Here is an 18,406-nt window from a genome sequence, read left to right on the forward strand (position 1 = left end):
TCTTGATTTTCATAAAAATAGCCAAGTGTTTGATTCTGTGCTCTCTGCTGTAGTCTGCATGAGAAGTGTCTGGAAAACGGCTAAGGGGAGGCTCTTCCAGTGGTCACGATTAGCTCCTTGTAATGATTCATGGCAGAGAAGTGACAGTTACTCACGAAATAGTCCTTAGACACGCAGTAAATACTCAGACCAGTGTGTGCCTTTGTCAGCTCCCATTAGCTGCTGCAGCTAAGTGTCACTGAGTTGTCCTAAGTGGAAGAGCAATTGAAAACTACCACACACCCGAAGCATCACGCTGTGCTATCTCTGAGCCTTCTGAAGCTACAAGTTAGTTGCATAATTTTCCTTTTTTTTTTTTTTTTTTTTAAAAACACACATTTTTCCCCCCCGAAGCATCACGCTGTGTACGCTCTATCTCTGAGCCTTCTGAAGCTACAAGTTAGTTGCATAATTTTCCTTTTTTTTTTTTTTTTTAAATAAGCACAGTACTTCCTATGGAGGCCCTCTGCTTCGGCAATTGTTTTTCCGTAGCTTAGTCAACCAGCATTAAATGAGGTGCCTGCAAGATCTGTTTTGACAGGTGCTGCTGAGCTGTTTAGTTGAGGCAGTTTCAAGTCATGCCTGCTATTTGCTTTTAGTGGTTCTGGAATGGAATTTTTCTACGGAACTACTTGGTATAGTACAAGCAGAAGTATCTGCTTCATGCTCACAACCTTCAGAGGTGCAAAAGCAATTAAATATCCAGAGCTTGTGAATAACTAACTGGCAAGAATGGACAAAGAGGCCACAGATCTTCAAACCTTGCCCAGGTACAGGGACCATGATCTCATGGAGACAGTTCATCCCTGTTTACAGAGCAGATTTTTTTTTTTACTCACAGTAATATTCTCTTGGCACACGTCTTGTAACTGCTGCCTTCTTGGAAAGGGAGCACAGTCACTCAAACTCTTGCGTAATGCCTTGAAATGAATTGATAAGGCCTGCCCTCGACTTCTACAAATTAGCAAAGCATGTTTGAAAGTAAACCATGGTTGAAATGCTGGGCAAACTTTGGCACAAATACTTCTGGTTTTACAGCTCATTCCTGTAGAGCAACATGCTGAATTGCAGCGAGGGTAGTCTTGGCCTTGGCGCCTACAAGAACTGAACCAACTCATTAAGGAACACTAACTTCTGATTTCCCCAGATTTTGCTGGGATTTACTGGAACAGAATAACGTGAGATTCTTTTCCCAGGTCTCAGCAAGTGTGAGACCACTGGGACAAGGTGTGCTTCTTCAGTCATTAGGGTTAGGAGATGGGAGTTTGGGTACTGAGAGGCTGTGAGGATATTGGGGGGATGATGTACTGCCCCATCCAGTGGTGTACTCGGAGCACGTGAGAAGAGTACTTACCTCATTAAATGCCAAAGAGTGTTTGTGGTTTATTGAAACTTATTCTCAAACTGCACAAGAACTAATGAATACTCAACTCCTTTTTGGGTTTGAGTATAGTAACTTGTTTCACACTATGTAGAGCAGAGTAGTGACTTGGTTTATTGAAGCATTTTAAGTCAAAACTTATACTCAAACTGCACAAGAACTAATGAATACTCAACTCCTTTTTGGGTTTGAGTATAGTAACTTGTTTCACACTATGTAGAGCAGAGTAGTGACTTGGCAAGGGTGCAGAGGAAGGGGCCTGTTAGTGAGAAGACAACTGCTAAGACTGTTTTTCAGAATTCCTAGCTTTTACCTATGATCCTCTCTCATGCTTTCCTCTATCAACCCCATCTCAGCATGCTTGGGGAAAAAAGAAGAAGAAAAAAAAAGTCACAAACAACCACCAAAAAACCCAAACACACACCAAAACCAACAACCAAAAACATCAACACAAGTTTCAGCAACAGTTGCTTACTAGAGAAGTTCCAAACCCAGATGTGTTAGTGAAACTGGGATTTGTACTTTAAAATGGGAAGCAGGAATTGTTAACACGGCATTTCTTAGGAGAACAGACAGCATGACTGTACTGAGTGATGCGTTGAACAAATTTGATCCTAGTTCTTCAGAACAGAAAACCTGAATAGAAAGTGGCATGGATGTAAAACATTAAGTATAGGGTTCCCAAAGCAAGATGACTGGTGCAACAGTAGATGGACCCATGACCTCTGTAGTTTGACTTCTCCCAGTTCTCTCCATCAGTACAAACCACTATGCAGACAGACAAACCTGCCTGTTGTTTAAAAACTCTTTAGAAAAGCAGCTAGTAAAAAGCTACCGCAAACCACCCTCAAACACCTACTCCATAAACTTGCCCACATTCCAAGGTGTGCGTTTAAAAAAGGGGAATCCTCACAGCTGCCATGATAAACGTTATGTAGCTGTGAAATTCTTGTAAAAATTGTGTCCTCAATTAAAACAGATCATTCTGACTGAAGTCACAATACCTAAGCATCTCTTTTCTTACAAGCACAGAGCTAATATAATGCTGGAGAGGTCATAAATAGCCACACAGTGGACTCCTCTGATAGCCAAATGAGAGAGCAAACCTTTGAGAAACAACTCCAGATGAGGAGAGAATTAATATACTTCAAACTAGGCAACTCCTGCAGATTGTTATGAAGAAAAGCTTTCGCAGGGGAAAGAGGATGAAGGGAAGAACCACCATTCAATCAAAAAAAAAAAAAAAAGGTATAGTAGTGTTCCATCTAACTCTTAAGAATTTAAGATGGGAGGGGAGAGAGAAGGGGAGAAGCATCTCTTATTTATGTAATCACAGCTCCGATACTTTGTGCCCTTGTGTTGATGTAATGGCAGGCTAAGAGAAACCAAGTTACAGATCAGAAAGCTCACTGGGAAACGCCAGGTAACATTTTGTATTCCTTGCTCTGAAAGCAATGGGACATAAATTAGCTGTTAGGGAAAAAAAATCCTTCCTACAGCCAGTATCATCCTTTTCAATGAAAAGGGAAAAAAAATCCTTCCTACAGCCAGTATCATCCTTTTCAATGAAAAGGGATCAGTGTATTCCCCACGTACATGCTTTACATCAGCCAGCCCAGGGATACGTAGCAATTCCCAACCCAATTCTGTGTTGCCAGAAGTCGTTGCAACGATTCTTTTGCTTGAGAAATGCATTCCCCTACATCATTTATTGATCACTGGGGTGGGTGAAGGAATATCCTAAATGTAAATGTAAGTTTAAAGTCTTAAAGTAATTCTTCCTTCATCCCCAAGATTTTTCTTTAGGCTATCAACTTAGAATTGATTATATAAGTCCTCAGCTATGCATTAAAACACGTTTTTCATTCATAAGTTTTGCAACAGGCTTTTGTTCAACTCACAAAATACACTAGGGAGTGTAAAAAATATTTATTCAACCTAATTCAACGTAACTCTAATTTGCAATAATTAAAAACAAGATTTACAACAGAGTAATGACCTTCTGCCACTCAAGTGAAGCAATTTTATAGTTCATACAGTGTTTTTATAATTGTATGTTTACAATAGCTTTAACTTCCAGAAGAGACAGCGAGTTTTCCCATGGAACAAATTTCAAACCCACTAATCTGCGTCATTCACTTCTTCATGAGACTTTATAAAACAGTAATAAATTGGTTGGAAATATATACAAATGGAGACCACTGAAAAGCTGTTTTCTCGAAATGATGAATTCTGTAAGAAATACGCATTATATTGTTTCAAGACTATCTTACAGAAAGCAGCAACTTTCAGAGGCTGCTACTCTAGCGTTAGAGTTTTATATAAAAGTGAGCCCACTAAGACAAATATAATCAGCAGACTTAGAAGTTTGCAGTAATTCTTCAGTTACAGCAAGAACCTCAGAAGCATTTGATATTGATTGAATGTATAATTTTCAATACCTGTATATTTTTTGAATACTAGCTGGCCATTATATACACTTTTGTACAGTTCTAAAATATAACATCTCGGTAATTAAGATAAACATACTATAGAAAAGGTACCATATTTTTAATGTCTCTAACATACATTATTGCAGTCAAATATGAAGTCCGTTCTGCATTTACTTCATTTCTGGTGAGAAGAAATATTTACTTACGAATACTTCCACTAAAAGATTTTAAACCTTTCTCCATGCATTCGACATACTAAAACGAACAAGGAAAAAAACCAAACCCTACGGCTTTGAGAAAAACAAATCAATTGTTATTAAGAACAAACTTCAAGTACTAAATCTAGGTTAGGTCTGGTATGAATATTAAATGGCTTGTCAAGTCTTAACCTCACAAAATAGTTAATTTCTGTTGAAATTAAGTTTATAAATACATCAAATAACTCAAATGCTAATGTCTCCCTCAGCTGGCTACTTTGAACATAGTGTAACAGTAAAGCTTACTGTATAAATAAATTTACTATGTTACACTTGTAAGATTTACCTTTAGTCCTTTACAGAATGGAGCCAAGTTGTCTGAAGAGCGAGGGTCGGGCCCACTGGTACGTACCACGCTCAGATGAGGTGCCCAAAGGACAGTGTCATCCCACGCCAGCCGACCCTTCCACGGGAGCTCACGCGGGCAGGAGAGAGCCTAGTCCTGGTACAGAGCTGAGCTGTTATGCACCCAGGTCTGGAAGCTTAGAAACGTGCTAATCCGTCAGTTTAAATGTAGCTTTAGTGTCCAGTGTTGGTTCCTCTGCTCTTTGTACTTGTACAGATATTCACATCATCAAAGGGAACATGAAAACTAAACGAGTGCGCCAATACTTCACTACAAAATAAGCAACTGAAATTTACTTCCCCCCATGTAATAATTTTACTGTGGAGTTAAAAAAAAAAAAAGCTCTCCAGCACCAGTCACAGAACAGTGCAAGACCCATGAGAAAATGACACTGGGCACTGCAGAAGATGCAAGAGGACAGTTAAAATGACCAGTGATAAAACAGTCACCTGGAAGCCATGCTGATGGCACCACCTAGAACTTAGGTGGCTAAAGCTGACACACAGGTCCTGAAGGGAGCGATCCATCTTCTGCTTTCTCTGAGTCGTCAGCCGAGTATTTTACACTCTCTGTTTGGTACCAGCAGAAAACCAAGGAAATATTTATTGACTGATGTCCCACAATTACTTCTCCTTGGTAATGATTCGCGTTTCCTTTATAAAAAAAAATCCCTCTCATTGTGCAAAATGCTGAACGGGATGATAGCGTGGGTATGAAAACGCAGCCAGAAGAGTCATTTGGATACAGCCTACATTAAATACACCTTTTAAAAGGTTCGTGTTCTGTGGTCGATGCTTTCTCTTTTTTTCCATTCAGCATATTGGCTCAAAGAAGATGATTCAGAAGCCTGTTGCCCAGCACAAATACCCAAAAATAATGAAAGCCAAGTCACATTCTTAGGTTCAGTGGTTGCTGAAAGGATTTACCCTGCCACGAAACAGTGCTTTATTATACTTAAAGAAACAAAAAAAAGGAGCAGTGGCTTATCACAATTCTCCACTAGTGTGCAATGATGATGGAACCAATACAACATGGAAAGCTGTTAGGTGAGACTGCGCGACATCTGGAGATCACAGCCTTATGCTCCTTCTTGCTCGGGATAATTTAAAATTTTGCGGTGAGCTTGGCGCAAATACTGCTGCTGTTTGAAGTAAACCTTAAAAGCTCCTTTTATAGCAACAAAAGCAATTCCACCCTGAAATAAAAAGATATTTTGAAAGCTTGCAATAATAGGACACTAAACTGTGCAAGTCGTCTTAAAAATTTCTGGTCAAAGAAGATTTATTTTCCAATCATACAGCATTTTCTTTTGAAGTTTAGCTAATTAGGACAATTCCCAACAAGTAGCTCAAATTTTTTTGTCACAGTGCACTACTACAGAGGTTAATGTTATTTAATGGGATTACATACTGGAGCTATAAAACCTTTTGAAAGCTTACATTTGCTTGGAAGTCTAACAAATACTCTAAACAGGATGTATTTTGGGTTTGTTAAAGAACAAAGGAAAAAGCAGATATGTACCTGCTTTCCTCCCTTCTCTGGCTACTATACATGGCGCAAGGAGTAATACTAATTGCTGTTCTATAATCAGACTGGAAAGGGCCACTTGCCAAAATCAAGAAAATCGGCGTTTTCGAAAACAGACTTTTTTCCCCCAGAAAGTTTTACACTATGTTTATCTCAAGTATTCAGACTATGGAGAGACACTAAGAAGCCTTCAGTCTGCATGAATGGTTGTAATATCACTGTTTCTTCCATATGGAAGAGAGGGGTGCCTGAGCATGTTGGAATTGCAAACAGGGGCTGAAGTGACAGTCAGATGACCAGGGGCACCACCTTGTCAAACTTGGTGTGCTTCCCCTTGAAAGGCTGCAAGCCAGAGAGGTTATTCACAGAGGAAGAGATGCTCTCCTCTCCTTCCCCTTCCATTCCACTTCTATGGAGAGTTTATTCTTCTCTCCTTATTAAAAGAGGTAAAAAGGGATTCTCTCAAAGAATTAGTTGATGATGGTTAGATTAGATTAGATGATGGTTCCTCATCTTCACTATCACCCTTAATTACTGCCGAGATCTGCCCAGTGCAGTAACAGATACAAATTTCAGCCTTGTCTAGAACTGCGATTAGCTTCTGTAATAAGGACAAAGTCTCTCACACATGTGATGCTTGTGCACTGCCAAGATAGGCAACCAGAAAAAAAAAACACCTTCCCATAATCAAATGCCACTCCTCAGTTACAGATTAATCTACATTCCCTTTAATTTTTTCTCCGTGTCCCCCTGCAACCTAACACTTACTATTCCCATATTATAATATGTTATGAAATAAACAATACTGAATCTTACCAAGATTGTCCTTTGTAAATTTGAGTTGACACTGCTGAACATCAACTTGCCCACTATCGTGGCAATAGTAGGGAAAACTAGAGCTCCACATAGAATACGTGTAGCAGAGACATGATCTGCCAAAGGGTTGGCCTCTGCTGGAATACGAGGTACAGGACATCCAATGCCTAAAGGGATGAGACAGGGGGAAGAAAAGATTACACAGCCACTACCTCAAACAGAAACAGAAAGCACATTAGGGCCACCCACCACTCCATTACAAGTCTGTAACCCAGTTACTTTCAGGACTATCTGTCTTCTCAGTTTCCCTTCAGTGACTGTATTAATTTTTATGTTCAAAGACCACCCAAGATTCTCAGTAGCTTGTTTTGTTGCTAAGGCCTTCACTGAACCAATGCTCCTGCTCCTCACGCCCCACCTTTCTCCCTAGGCACTATACAAACACCATCTAAACAGACCAAATATAAACCAGAGGGAAAGCGTTACCACCTTTACTTAAGCATGGCGAAAACTACTCGCCTATCGCCATCTCCTAAAGGGGGAAATTCAAACTTGATACTTCCTTTTAAATTTAATCACATTACCTGGAAATATGCTGTTCAAAATTTGTAGCTTGTTGGAGTATTTGCGCCACAGTCTGAGCACATAGTCCTCCCAACGAATCATCTTGCCCAGTATCAGCATGACTGGGATAGTGGGAAGTCCAATCAAAAGAAATAAAGGATCAGCTCTCTCCATGACGTCAAGTCCTTCTTTGTGACCCACAACCTGGTAAATATGTATGTAGTTGACAACAATAAAGACCACGACTGAAGAAAGAATATAATTTTTAAAAAGTCTAGTTTGCTCGGGGCTGCCCATGCATTTTAACTTACAGAAAAAAGAAAAAGGCTGTTTTACCTAACGTACTCCGTTTTCCCTCTGCATCCCTGGTTGCTTATCAAGTGTAATGCAGACGAGCTACCAGCCCTGGTCTGCACATCATTAATCTTGCAGAGCACTGTAACACAATTCCTTACCATCTCAAGAAAAGTTTTACAAGTTTCTGTCTAAAAGCTTAAACACCTGAAATAGCAAAATAGCATTTCTTCCACCCAAACTGTGATGTCTGACACAAGGCTTTTTCTCCTTAATAGTCCTTGTCCATCAAAAAGAGTCTCAGTATCTTGTCTTTTCTGCTTTAGATTACTACTTCTGTTTTCAGTGACCCCATACGCTTTGGTACTGACATAGCTACCAGTGGAGTCACAATGTCAATACTGCATTTATTTTTTTTCCATATGAAGCTTAACCTTTAAAAATAGCTTTTGTGCTTCTCTCTGGCCCTTCAACTGAAGGAAAGGAGTCTGAAATGCATCAGGAAACAAGTTTCATTCAACCTAGCAAATCTGGGGTGGCAACAGGAGTGGAACAGTTCCCCTCCACTACCAGTTTAATCTCTATTATAAGCAAAAATAAATTACCCTCTTACCCAGCATGCCATCTATATGATCAAAACCCATTAAATCAGAGGAAAATAGCTAATCCTTCATACCTGGGATTTAACCAGCTGTCTAAAGTAATGTTTAGACAGATCCTCATTTCAAAAGCAACACAACTACAGAAAGGCGCATTTATCCTTCTGTTTGGTTACATAGTTCTAGAGAAGCTAAAAAGGTCGCATCAGTTCCTACAGAAAAAGGCTCAGTGTAGCAGTGAGCAAGGAGATAAGGACTGGAAGATTCCACAAAGTCCAGCTGTAGTATTATAGGTGGTTGCAAGGCTCCTCTGAGGGCTACAACAACAAAGTATCAGATGAGGAAATTCCTAAGTGGACTATTCTGTAGTAGAGAGACTCATCCATTGGAATGGAGTAGGTGCTGAACGTCATTATACATCACTTACGCGGCCGCTATGGCCACACTGGTACCAGGGATACTGCATCAACTCATTTGGGCTCCACCTCAAGTGGCTGTCGTATACATTTCTACTTCGAGATGACGTGAAAACAGAACCAAACCAGCACACAACCTTGCCATGGAGTGACTTGTAGAACTGCAGGGCTAGGTTGGATATTTGAAGTTAGAACTGTGTAGAGCAATACTTACTAGCTTGGAGATTGGTTAATCCTATCTACAACTGAATTAGCATCAGAAATACTTTTCAGGCAAACACAGGTTATGGCTAAAATAGTGACAAAGGTCCTTCCAGTTGCACAACCTATGAAAACTCATCTTGTAGCTGAACTAGGACAGCTATGAACAAGTCTTTCCATAGTTAACAGTCTACCACCTGTCCACATTATTAGTATATTTCTCATGTCTCTTCTGATGAATTACACTACCCATTGTTAGTAGTGAGGTTGTAATGGCACCTTTTCTGTAAGAACAGAAGTGGATTCACCTGTCTGCCCTGCAGCAGGCTGCCAGCCACAGTGGTAGTGACTTTTGCAGACTGAACAGCATTCGAACAGGCATAGTTGGCTTTATAGAGCATGATCAGTTAGCAGGGAAAAGCCTTCTATCTACCCATCTTGAATTCACTTTTAACTACACTGAAAGTGCTGAAAGCACCTAAAGCATGTTTTAAGACAAGGAAAGAGGAGTTTTAATTACTTGACATTCTCTTTAGAAGCCTTTCTTTCACAGCTGGTGAGGAGAGGGAATACATGTGTACCTGCATCACTGTCACAGCTCCGTATGTAACGGCTGTCCAGTATATAGAGCCCACCATTATTCCAGCCGCAGCAAATGGACATGCCTTTGAGATCAGTCGATCTGCAAGATCCAAAACGTAAACAACTGGACCTATGATAAAGGAAAAGTAAGGTTTCAAGATAAACACGTACAAAAGCATACTGAATAAAGCTCTCGGCAGCTATCGCCGCTAAGAAAGAATGAACTTGGCAAAATACAAGTCCAACATCCCACACACACTGTTTAAATGAGAACATGTAATTAAGAAGCTACTAAGCTAAACCTGTAACATTTCTACCTACCATTTAATTCACTGTGACACCTGAGAGATTAATACACTGGTTAGAGCACTGGCTTATTTACCTACTAAAGCTACCTTTGTCTGTGTTGAATCAGAACTCTTCTGTTGTAGAAACCATTTTAGGCTTAGAGCCTTTTTTGTTAGGTATTTTAGTTTTCAAAAGGAAGAAATACTAATTAGCTGTAATTTATTTCATGAGCTTATCTTTGACAGCTTCACCTGAGAATTTTGTCACTAAACTATCCTGTTTTACAGTAAAAGGTGGCACAGTCTGTATGAAAGATTACTTTGGCTGGAAAAGGCTGCATTTTTAGAGGACCACCTCTCAAATGTTGGAGGAGAACACCCTTCTGTTGAGGTTATTCAGAGCCTTTGACAACAACTCATGACTAGAGTTTCACTGCTCTGTCTACAGACGACTGCACTTGCCTGACTTACAAAGCAAGACTTGAGCTGACCAACTCTGGTGAGGTCAGTAAGGGCATGCTTGCATATTTAATTTGATAGACTGCAAGAGCACCAGCAAAAGGAAAGCCAAAAGCTGAAGTCTGAATTGTATGTATGGAAGTGAAAAATGTTATCACCATGTTATAAACCCAACTGTATAAACCCTTCCACAGAAACTGCTTTCCAGCAGTACATTACAGAAGTCTTAATGTAAATAAGCTTCTGAACTATGATACCTCAGGGAAAATTTACTTGATATTTCTTCTCTGCTCAAGTAATTTTAGTTTCCTGAATGGTATGACTAGTAATGTCTTCAAAAGAGGCCTGCTGCAGCAGAGACATGGGTACTGTCCTAACTCTGCCTGGTGTGACCTTGACTGACACTCAGTTGAGATATGATGTAACAGTTTTTGCTTACTAGAAAGAGCTACAAGAAGGCAAGACTGTCTCATTTTTTAAGGCACTTCAAGCTCATGATTCATGTTTGATGGACTCAGATTCATTTCTCTGCTCTACTACAGATGTCTCATACTCTGACACAAGTCTGAATTCTTATGCCCTTCTCATCTTTAAAGATGGAAGAAGATGGTATTGTGAGTGAGAATACATCAAAGGATTCTTGCATGCCAGCAGACAAGAGCTGAACACTCACATGGAGCTGAACACTCGCATGCAAGTATTTTAGGCTGGCTTCAGAAGCTAGGAATGTTAGCATTTAGGAATCTTTGCTTTCAAATGAACTACATCACAAACTGCAAGAGCAAATTAAGTTGCCTGTTGTTGTTTATGTGCATGTATCCTCTCCAAACTACAGCTGCTTTGCCTTTTTCCCGTTGCCAAAATAAAATACAAAGTCAGCTCACATGACAATTTCGTCATTCAGGACACAAGAATTTTAAACAGCTTCAAGGTTTGTACATTGTCAGTGTCCAGATATCAAACTCTTTTTTTCTGCCAAAGCTAAATATTATCATTTGTTCCCTTGTTTATGATGGAGATTAAGATTCATCTCTACTTTATCCTTCTAGAAAAGCTGAATAATGGTTGATACATGAATAAGGTGGTAGTGAGTTTCATGCTCTTTTGTGTTTTCTTGAATATCAACAAAACACTGGTCCATATTTTCCTTTCTATTTTGCAGTGTTCTATCCTGGAAATAAATGTCATCACCCATATAAAATTCCCTTCACACCTTAATTTTATCAGCCCTTATACTAACAGAAAAGAGACCCTGTCCCAAAGAACTGACAATGCAAGTTATTTTCAGCTGTTTCATTACAGAAATTAGATACTTAAACAACTTTAAAATCCTCTAAACACCTGTACTCGCATGCTATATCAGGAGTTCTTTAACAAGCAGTTTTACTTTGAAACAAAACTTAAGTTTCCAGGGTAGCATTTAATTTTCTTCCCTACGTAATATCCATAGAACATATGGATAAATGAGGGCTGGAGTAAAGGCAACCACTGCCAATTTATGTATATTTAATTTTATATGCAACATATTGTGCAGTATCCTACTCAGCTACTCAAGTAAGCAGACCTGAGGACCATCTCCAACCTTTTTCTTTCACCTTGATAACAGTTAGAGTAGTGCCCAGCAGTAACAGACACAGTGCCACTTGAATGCAGGGCAATATTTACTTGGGAATACCTCCCAAACAAAGTACAAAAAATGCTTTTTCAGGTAATACAACAGGTTCCTCAGTAAAGTTCTTCCCTCTGAATTTCCTTTGTTAACAGTTGCTCTGCAAGCTGACAAAAACGTAAAGGATGTGTTTAGGTGCTAAGATGTGACAAGTGCTGGAAGAAGTCACCCTCTGCTCAACAAGAACAAAAAAAATCACATTAACCATTAATTAATTGTAAGACTTAGCAATATATCAGAGTGGAACATATCCAAAACTTTCAGAAGGTATAAAACTAAACCACCAAATAGGACACGAGCAGAATATAGTTAGTTATTTCTGCCCAGAAAAGGCAACAGACAAGTTATCAACAGAACTGATGCTCTGAGTATAAAAAAGGGGGACGGGGACAAAGGTGGGGCGTGAGAGAGACTGGAAAGAAGTGGGAACAGTATAAAGAAAACAACCCATTATATTATGTTTAAAATGTAAATATATTTCTTACCTAGCTTTGGAAATACTATTAAATATTCTGCATTGCACTGAGGACAAGCAACTCGAGCAGTACTGTTTCCTCTTTGCTTTTCATCCACCCAGCGCTGTAGACAAGTCTGATGAACCCATTTTGTAGAGCCCCTGCACCTGCAAGGTCTCACCCACTCTGCTGTCCGATCATCTTCATCGGTAGCAAAACAAACCCAGCAGCTTCTGTAATTACAGGAAGGGGAAAAAAAGTTTGTTTTGGTTTTGTAGGGTTTTTTTGTTTGTTTGCTTGTTTTTTTACTACTTCTACCTGCTTTCACATATGAAAGTTAATTTTAAAGATGTAGTTTTAGAAAATGTGCTCCTAGAGGAGATGATACTTGTTGCTTCATTCTTAATCACCAGAAACATAAGTATTTTTTACCAGAGTCTTGGTCTGGTATTAATATTACAGGCAGCTAAACTGCTTTTATTACATTCTGAATTTCTAATTTAACTTCTGGATAATTAATGAATTAAAAAGCATCGAGACTGTAGTTCAATCTCTGAATAATTAAACATATGAAAAATCCATATACTTTTAAAGGTATTAATCATCTCCTACAGCAGACATTTTGGTAAGTTTTTAAAATTAAAAATACAGGATCAATACAGTAGTCTGTTACTTGGGAAACTAACGCCAATCCACTTAAATGACAGAAGAGCACAAATGATACAATGTATCACAAACCAAACTGTAAACAGTTACATTCAAATCATTCCCTATCTTTGAAAAAGAAAATACTCCATTCGGATAAATAACTGTGTGTAATATAAACTAAGTTCTAATGTACTTCAAGAATACTGCTGCACCACTAGAGGAGGAAATGTCTGCGCGGAAGAGTTACCTGGATACGTAACACTCAAACATATTAATTCTATCAGGAGAAAACACAAGACTGACAGGCTGTGACCTGACCTTAGAGAGCACACATCCTAGTAATTCCCAGATGTGTGATTTGATCATTAGCCCAGACCCTTGGACACCTTACAACTTGCAAGAGAAAGTGAAATATAGATCTAAACTAGGAAAATGTCATATATGTTGACCAAAGAATTTAGATTTTACTGTGAAATAATTTGCTAATTCCCATACTGAATATCTTGCAGTTTAGCCGATAAGCCAGAATTTAACAAAATAAAGACTTTACTACAAATATAACCTGGTTTGATATATTTTTTAAAATAAAAGTTACACAAGCCATTGCAATCCTAGCTAAACCTTTGTAAAAGGTATGACAATAGCATCCCTATAATTTACCTATCAAGACACAATCTAATTAGACATTATGCGTTTTGCAGCCCTGCTTTCATGCTGAAGTTTTGTTCTCAACAATCCGAGTTACATCATTAAAATGAAACAGTAAAAAGCTTATGTGTAACCACTAACAGACAGTAATTGAGGCAGTAAGAAGCTAAGAAATGGTCTGGCACTATTAAACAAAACGATGTTAAGATTCAATAATCGTGACTGTGGTTCTTATGTGGGGATGTTGCAGTGGTTCCTAACGATTTTCCTCTCCCTCCCCTAGCATTTGTTGTCAGTTAGAAACGTTCTTCCTAGCCTTTTAAACTCTTCAATAAATTTTTTTTTTTTACTGTTTCAAGCTTCTCAACCACTCCTCACCTTTATTCCCTCTCCCCTTCACATTTTTTGTTTGAGTCTGCCCTTTCTGCCTTCCATCTCTAAGCCTTGTTAGCATTGGGGAGGAAAAAATACAGTTTAGAAGTTCCACCCAACTCGCTTTGCTAGATTGTCATATTCTGTTTTAGGGAAATCAGTGTTAAAAGTTGCCATTTTATTGTCATTGTTATTTGACAAACTTGATCATATACATACTGAAGGTCTTTCCTTTGCACCTCTTAAAACAAACACACACACACCCCCAAAAAACAAAGAAAATGCTTGTAAGTACCTAAAGCTCATTAGACAAAATTTAGATGGGAATATATGCACAGCAAGGGCCAATCTCTCATGAGAGCCACTTTTCAAGGCAACAAAACCACAGTAATTCCTTTAAAAGGTCACTATTTTCTGCCTAGCACGTCACTTGTAAACAGGTTGGGGGGTTTGATCTAACTCCTCTATGAGCAAAAAAAAAAAAAAAAATCTACAATGAGAAACTTGATTTTTGTCAGGCTCAAACTTGAAGTAATGAAAAATACTGTCCAACAGCTTCCTTTTAAGAACTCACTGTTTTGGATAGTATTCTATTTATAAACTCAAAATATTTTCTACAGAAGAATAACCATGTTTCCTTTATAGGAGTAACTGCACCTATAAAATATTTGCAAGAGATTCTTTTAAAGCACTGAATCTTTTTGACTGATTTACAGTGGTGGAAGTACACTGAAATTAAGCTGTGAGTGTGTAAGAGCAGAACGTAGGCTGTAGCAACTTCTTACTGGCATATTTGTGCAAGGGAACACAATTCGAGATGCAGATTCCAGGGAAGAATGCAGGAAAAGCAATTTAATACTGAACAACAGGTAAAACAAATGTAACTGTCACGTCCCTACGTCCAGTTGTAAGTAGAGAGCACATTACAGTAGGTAGGGCTGTAAACTTGTAACACTGGTGCTCTACAAACCAGAACTGCATCTGTGTGTGTTCAAGACGACTGACATCTTGAAGCTGAACTGCATTTCTGCTGTCCATCTCAGTGGAAAGGTAAAAGCAAAGTCTGACTTGGCTTCTTTCTGTCCTTCCCCACATCTCTTTAAATCGGAATCGTCATGTTATGCACTCCTGTAACACCATCCCTCTTCTCACCTTCATGTTCCCAAAAGGACACATTAACATTGCTAAGCAGGAGGAGGAAAGACAGCCACTAGCTGGCAAGGATCTAGATGAAAATGCCGAGACCACCACAAAGACTTGGAAGTACCACAGAGCATGGCAGACGTTTTGATTCATTGCACTTGATCTCAAGGAGTTCCTCAGGAAGTCAAGTTCTTGAAGTGTTTATGAAGTTTCCATTTACACCAAGAAACCCCAAATTTACTTTAAGAACAAACAGTACAATACAACACTACCGATAACTGTCAAAGAGGAACAGTTTTTTGCTGCACTGAAGATAAATGTTTACTCCTTGGTTCCACATCCTATTCAGGTCTACAACTGCTCTAAATCCGTAACTTACATACTTATTTTTAAAGTCAAGGCTTCACAACAGAGCTGGTTAGGTCTGTGGACGCCAGTAAGGTCAGATGCCACCAAACCACAGAAGTCTGAAGTTTATTGAAATAATGACAGATTTAAGCATAAACATAATCTTGCTACACTGCAATTTTAGCTAGTGAATTTGCCCATGAATACTCTGTAGATTAAATTCCACTCCAGCTTTCTATTAAGGTTAATAAGTCAAGAAAAATATGCATCTTCTGTTTAATTGCTTCATCCGATTTCTTGCCAGGCCGTTGTATCTGAGAACCTGGAGGACCCATGAAAAGAATAACAAAATCCTTCACAGACTTAAACCTTTAGGAAGTCATGAATAATGAACAGTAAATTCCTTGTATTCTGTCATCAGCTTTATCTCTATTGACAGCAGCTGTAGCAGAAAGGGCTAAATAAAACCATTTCAAAACAAGTATCTTGGCTCTTGCCAGATTTTCCATTTTCTTGTACTGAATAAAATATGACCTTGATTCTCACCACTGAATCAGGCTGCTACTCAGATAACCTGAAATAGAAAAGGCTGACAAGGTGGAACAAAGCATTGTTTCTGACAGAAATTCAACCCTTTTTCCTTGATGACTTTCTACACAGCCAAATCAATAACACTAATGTATTTTTCCACACTTCCTTGGCTTAAAGAAAAAAAATAGAAACAAAACATACACAAAAAACAGGCCAATATCATTACTTCAGCTTTGAATACAGGGTTACAAATGTCCTTTTGATTCAGCTCCCCAGCATCTAAAGCACTCCAGCCTCAGAAATTCTGTTCTTACTCCTGAGAATAATTCATTTATTGCATCAGATTGTTTCTCTACCAAAAGACAAACTCTTTTCAGGACATTGCGTATGTTAAGAGCAAAGTGGAGGAAGAGAAATTTGTAAAGACTAGAGATCCATGCTGGTTTGGGCTGGGACAGAGTTAATTTTCTTCACAGTACATGGTACAGGGCCGCGTTTTGGATTGTAATGAAAACAGTGTTGATAACACCGGGATGCTTTAGCTACTGCTGAGCAGTGCTTACACAGAGTCCAGGCCTTTTCTGCTCCTCACACCACCCCACCAGTGAGGAGACTGGGGGTGCACAAGAAGTTGGGAGGGGACACAGCCAGGACAGCTGACCCCAACTGACCAAAGGCATATCCCATTCCATATGACACCATGCCCAACATTTAAAGCTGGGGAAAATAAGAAGGAATGGACTTTTGGAGTGTGGCATTTGTCTCCCAAATAACTGTTACACGTGTTGGAGCCCTGCTTTCCTGGAGATGGCTAAACCCCTGCCTGCACATGGGAAATGGCAAATGAATTCCTTGTTTTGCTTGGCTTGTGTGAGCAGCTTTTGCTTTACCTATTAAACTGTCTCTATCTCAACCCACAAGTTTTCTCACTTCTACTCTTCCCATGCTCTCCCTCATCCCCCTGTGGGGGGAGTGAGCAAGCAGCTGTGTGGTGCTTAGTTGCCACCTGGGTTAAATAACGACAAGATCCTACACTCCAAATGTTATAAGACTAATCCAGACAGGCAACACCTGCCTAAAAACAGGTCTCTCCAAACCACAGGTTTCTAATCAGCAAGGAAACCACTCTCTCCTGTACCTGGTTGGAGTTCTAGCTCCAATACACCAGTAAGGTCCTCCACTATGAACACACCCCCAGGGGTTTCCTGCTTTCTTTTTATTGAGCTATATTCCTTCTAAAGGTAACTTCTTTCCCCAAACCAATCTTTGATTGGAGGGAGGACAGGATCTAATTCATGTTTTTTAAACCAAGTATGCCTCAGCCTGTGGGAACTGAATTCGCCATGATACAGCTTTGTTTTCAAGCAGGCATGACTGTGTAAGCAATACAAAAATACGTTAATTATGTATGCACTAGTAAAAAGTATGCAGAAATCTTTCATGCCCAGAGATCCCTGTGTCTACAACACTTTATGGAATGGAAGATGACTTGTGAGACTGGGACAGCAGTTTCAAATATTCAGTACTGCAAGACAGAATGCAAAAGGCATTGAAATTTCTTCTCTGGTGTTGAGTGGCACAAACGTATGAATGGCAAACAAAACCAGAAGACTTCAGAGAGAAGAAAATTGTTGCAAAACATTTAGCAGCACCTAGCCCTTACCATTGGAAATGCAGATTTGACCGTGCACAACACGCTCTAGAGCCATGAGCTAAAAAGCATTTTTCCTCTCATTACAGATCCTTCATAACATATAAGGAATCTCTTTAAGAAAACTTTTCTGCTTTTATCTCCCACATCATAAAGCACAACGCTTTCCCTTAAAGCAGCAGATATCAGAGTAAAGCATTCTTGTTCTGCAAAGTCATACATTACCGAGTGGCCTACTGCTACTCAATTTCACATCCAAAAAGTGAAAAGGCTGAAATATAACTGATAGCAATGGTTGCGCAGAGAGCCAACGCAGTGAAGGGTGAAAATGTATCTTGGAAGAACTGAAAGCACTCCAGTCCTGGCCATAAAAAGGCACTGTTCCAAAGGATGACCCACAGATCTGCTGGATGGAAGAGGCAGTTTTTCATAAGCTTTATTACAAATTTTTATGCACAGTCTATACTGACAGATAAAATATATTTGACAAAGAATAGTGATATACTTCCCCTAAACCTGCCAACTACACTGTAAATACTGTACAATCATGTTTAAGTGGGAAGACTAGGATGTTGGAAAAACCAAGCGAGTTACCTAGCAGCATACAACACAGGCAGGCTGCTCAGGAGCTGGCTAGAGTTTTAGTAGGGGAACACAGCAAACTCTTCTCTCAAAAAGCAAGAGAAACAATGTATTGCAAATGCTGCTGCTAAGCACTTCCTTTTCCTGAGCCTGAAGGAA

At 39.3% G+C, this 18,406-nt stretch overlaps 1 protein-coding gene across 1 annotated transcript; it reads right to left on the reverse strand.

Annotated features, from left to right (window-relative positions):
* Window positions 1-5,263: 5,263 nt before the first annotated feature.
* On the reverse strand, window positions 5,264-12,557 carry MARCH5 (membrane-associated ring finger (C3HC4) 5; the record flags this gene model as incomplete). Its single annotated transcript, XM_010157902.1, has 5 exons — window positions 5,264-5,650; window positions 6,799-6,965; window positions 7,383-7,566; window positions 9,454-9,584; window positions 12,355-12,557. Coding segments are annotated over 5 exons (802 nt in total), but the record flags the coding sequence as incomplete, so codon positions are not given.
* Window positions 12,558-18,406: the final 5,849 nt, after the last annotated feature.

This window comes from Eurypyga helias, unplaced genomic scaffold, assembly GCF_000690775.1.
Source record: "Eurypyga helias isolate BGI_N326 unplaced genomic scaffold, ASM69077v1 scaffold10488, whole genome shotgun sequence".
Classification (NCBI taxonomy): Eukaryota; Metazoa; Chordata; class Aves; order Eurypygiformes; family Eurypygidae; genus Eurypyga; species Eurypyga helias.